Source organism: Atta cephalotes (assembly GCF_000143395.1).
Source record: "Atta cephalotes unplaced genomic scaffold scaffold00013, whole genome shotgun sequence".
Lineage (NCBI taxonomy): Eukaryota > Metazoa > Arthropoda > Insecta > Hymenoptera > Formicidae > Atta > Atta cephalotes.
In genome coordinates this window covers 4982245-4985909 of record NW_012130077.1, presented here as the reverse complement: position 1 = coordinate 4985909, position 3665 = coordinate 4982245, and the positions used below count along the sequence as shown (strand labels likewise).

General features: G+C 26.0%; 1 protein-coding gene across 1 annotated transcript; it reads right to left on the bottom strand.

Annotated features, from left to right (window-relative positions):
- Nucleotides 1-1002: 1002 nt before the first annotated feature.
- On the bottom strand, nucleotides 1003-2455 carry LOC105617576. Its single transcript, XM_012199132.1, has 3 exons — nucleotides 2435-2455; nucleotides 1229-1299; nucleotides 1003-1129 (listed from the first exon to the last, which is right to left on the bottom strand). The coding sequence occupies exons 1-3, from the start codon at nucleotides 2453-2455 to the stop codon at nucleotides 1003-1005; spliced, it is 219 nt and encodes a 72-aa protein (XP_012054522.1).
- Between the last annotated feature and the right edge of the window lie 1210 nt (nucleotides 2456-3665).

Genomic DNA, 3665 nt, shown 5'->3' with positions numbered 1-3665 from the left:
ATATAATAATAATATATAAATAAACAATACATAATTATTATAAGAAGAAGAATATATATATATACTACTATATAAATACACTACTTCTTCTTATATATATATATATTAGTACACACACACACACACACACACACACACACACACGTATAAAAAATAATAATGTACAAGATGAAGTCTGGGACAATCTACATATTATAAAAATGTATATATCTATAAGTTATCAATATTATTTGATATTTTATTTTTATTGTAAAAAGTATAATTACTCTAATTTGTTAATTTATACGTATACTTAATTTGTAAACTGGATTTTCAGATTACCGTACAAGGTGGAATCCGAGTAAGTAAAAATTAATAAAATTCATTCCTCATTGCGGATCTATTGATAAGAAGTTTTCTCGTAAAATACAAAGAGAACTGATCAACAAAATTACTCGCGCCACCAGTACAGCATTAAGAATTTAGCATAAGAACCAAATATTCTGTGTGCACGCGTGTGTATTCAGAAACGAAATGCTTGTATATATTTTACTTCACGTTACACTTTTTTATTATTTTTATATAATAAACTTTTGATATAAAAAAAATATTTAGAAGGTACATTTATTCATTTCCTTTGTTTCTATTAAATAATTACAATTCTAAAAACTAATAATTCGTAAAAATCACAAGGAGAGAAATTATCTATTTGGCTATCTAGTCAAGTCTATTGAAATATTTTAAATACTATTTGCTACAAATTTTGATAACAAAAAGCCAAATTTGATACAAATTTTATTATATACAAAACTGTCAGTAAATTGATGGCAGATAAGGAATAAAATCGATAGAATAAAGAAGCAATTAATTAAGTCATTAGTTTATAAATATAGTTTATTTTACACAATTAACAGTGTAGAACGATAACAAACAAGTCGTTCAGATATTATCAGACGATTATGATTAAATAATCTCTGTCATAACAAAGTTCCTTAATCATAAGAACGTCATCGCGAAGATAATTTACCAGTCAACTTCTTCGTGTTTATGGTCGTCATGTGATTTGACGTGAACCGGTATATAAATTTTCTTCACGTGTGTATGATGATGTTCATGAATATGATACGGCACGTGGATTTTGAAGTGCGTGCTAAAAGCAATTTCAAGTTTCTCTGAATAATCTTGTGTCATATAAAACTGTATATCATTTAAAAAGAATGGAGCAATAATGCAAAAACTAAAAAATTACTGTTCGTGATGACCGCCAGGATATGGCATCGCCAATACTAAAGCCATTGTGACAACCAGCAAAAGTAGAGTCTAAAGCAGAAAGATGTTACATAAGAAATACAATAAAAATTTTATTTTGAAATATTTAAAAACATTGTTTGTTTTTTACACGTCAACATGCATACACCTATGATTTAATCCATAATCGAATTAGAGATAGATCATAGATCTTATCTTTTATTGGAAAAAGTTAATCATATACATTGTGGTTTTATCAGAAAATCGAAGAATAAAATGGAAGTAATAATAGTCAAAGGGATTTGTCGTAAAATTAGATAAAATTAGTCTGATAAGAGATATCATCGAGAATTGAGATAATTTTTATACAGACGCACATAAATGTAAATTTATGTATTACATCAATTTTTTTTCGTTTTTTTGTCACATTACCATATGTCTCTTTTACAAATATTTAATATTAAGCTAATTAGGAAATAATTAGTTTATTTATAATATATTTTTTATATTTTTTTTATATTTTTTTAATTGTCAGTTTTTTCTTCCTTTCCTTTCTATCTTAATTAATTTAAAATAAATATTATTAAAAAAAAATTAGTTTTAAAGTAATTAATAAGCTTATTATTAAAAACCAATGCAGTGATCAATTTATTACTCATAATTTATTAATTTATTATAAAATAATATTTTAGTATAAAATAAAAATAAGTAAATAAAGTAAATAAATAAATTAAAAATAAAACCTATTGTGTGTTTTGCATATAAGATTATTAATCATAAAAAAGTACACATATTATTCTTATTCAACACAATTTTTATTAGAAAAATCTCTTAGAGAAAATGTATTTCCTATTTTGTCATTCATATTATATTAAAATAAAATAAATTTCAAATGAAATGAATACATACAACAAAATTCTCAATTTGTAATATTTTGTAAAACTAATAAAATATTTTCGTATTATACATATAAAACTAGCTACAAGTTATAGATCGTCTAAAATGGATTTGATCTTTTTTTCTTTTTCAACAAGTAACTATTATCGATTAGCATTATTATTGAATATTATTGAAAGGAGAACTAAAAATAAAATCGTCACTTTATTAACATTCATACGAGCGCATTTATCTGTAAGTTATCTCGTCTCGTTCAATTAAGTGAACCGACATCACACATAACGAATTCACACTCAAATCCGACACCCACATGTATTTCGAATTTGAACATGTCCACTCTATATATGCGCTAAATGTGCGCTTAACTCTTCTGAGAGCGGAGTTTAGTAGTGACTAAAAGTCTCTTTCGCAGCCCGCCTTATAAACAGAACATATTCAGTGAACCGTGTATGAAAACTGAATAACAACGGTATTAGTTGTTTTCTTGAAAACAGTTCCTGTATGAACCACTTTATTTCACTTGAATCACTCTCACCTAAGTGGTTTACGCAAATTTTCACGTGTAGTTTCGCGTGCACAATGTCGTAAACATGATTTTCGCAAGTTCTCTGTCGCAAATTTCACGCTTTGATTTGTGAATAAACGTACATACCTTTCAGTACAGTGTGGTCACCTTTGCGAGTTATCTAGTTTGATAGTATCAAAATGCACTTAAAAAAGAAATACACCGGAAACTCGTCGGTATGATTTCTCCTTCGAAAGAAAATCGACGCATTATTCTTCAAATATAATGAAAGTAAATGAGTTGCTTCTTCATCGAATATCATAGCAATATTATCAGGAAGTAGGTAAAATTAAAGTAAAGATGAAAAGAATTACATACTCATAAAGAGAAAATTGTTCTGATGAAATAACTTCCTTTCTTTACCTTCAAGTGAAATCGATTTACCGCAATTCAAGTTGCACAAATTGCATGACTCCTCGAAAAAGCAACTGCAAAGAATTCTGATTTTCTTCACACCCACTTTATTTCTTATTCGATTTCTTATTCTTATTCGAAATTATATCGCTTATTACATTTATTACGTAAGAACGGTCATCACGAACGGTTGAATAATAATCTCTAGTACACTTACATATTATGTGTATACAATCAATTAAAGATATTACATTATGAACTTTTATGCAATTTATGTAATCCATTACGATTTTATACTCTTGACTTTTACAATTAAACATGTATTATTTCTGTAATATTTCTAAGTACATAACTTCTTAAAAGACAATTTTCTTCTTTATTTAAATTTTATTTTTAAATATTACCTATGTATAAGGAAATCCGAGAATGTTGTTTCTTTTTACTTTCAATAATTTAAAAATATAACGAATGTAACAAATTTTATATCATTTTCTCTTTATGAGTTTTTCCTCGTAGGTTTTATTTTTATAATCTTTTTTACATATTATATTACACACACACACACACACACACACACACACACACACATACATATATATATATATATATATATATATATATA

Excerpts from the sequence above, each read along its gene's own strand:
- LOC105617576 (XM_012199132.1), bottom strand. The coding sequence starts at position 2,455 with ATGTTCAAATTCGAAATACAT. Across the intron at positions 1,300-2,434 it reads TGTTCAAATTCGAAATACAT|ACTCTACTTTTGCTGGTTGT; the intron begins GTGGGTGTCGGA and ends TTTCTGCTTTAG. Across the intron at positions 1,130-1,228 it reads CCTGGCGGTCATCACGAACA|CACGCACTTCAAAATCCACG; the intron begins GTAATTTTTTAG and ends AATTGCTTTTAG.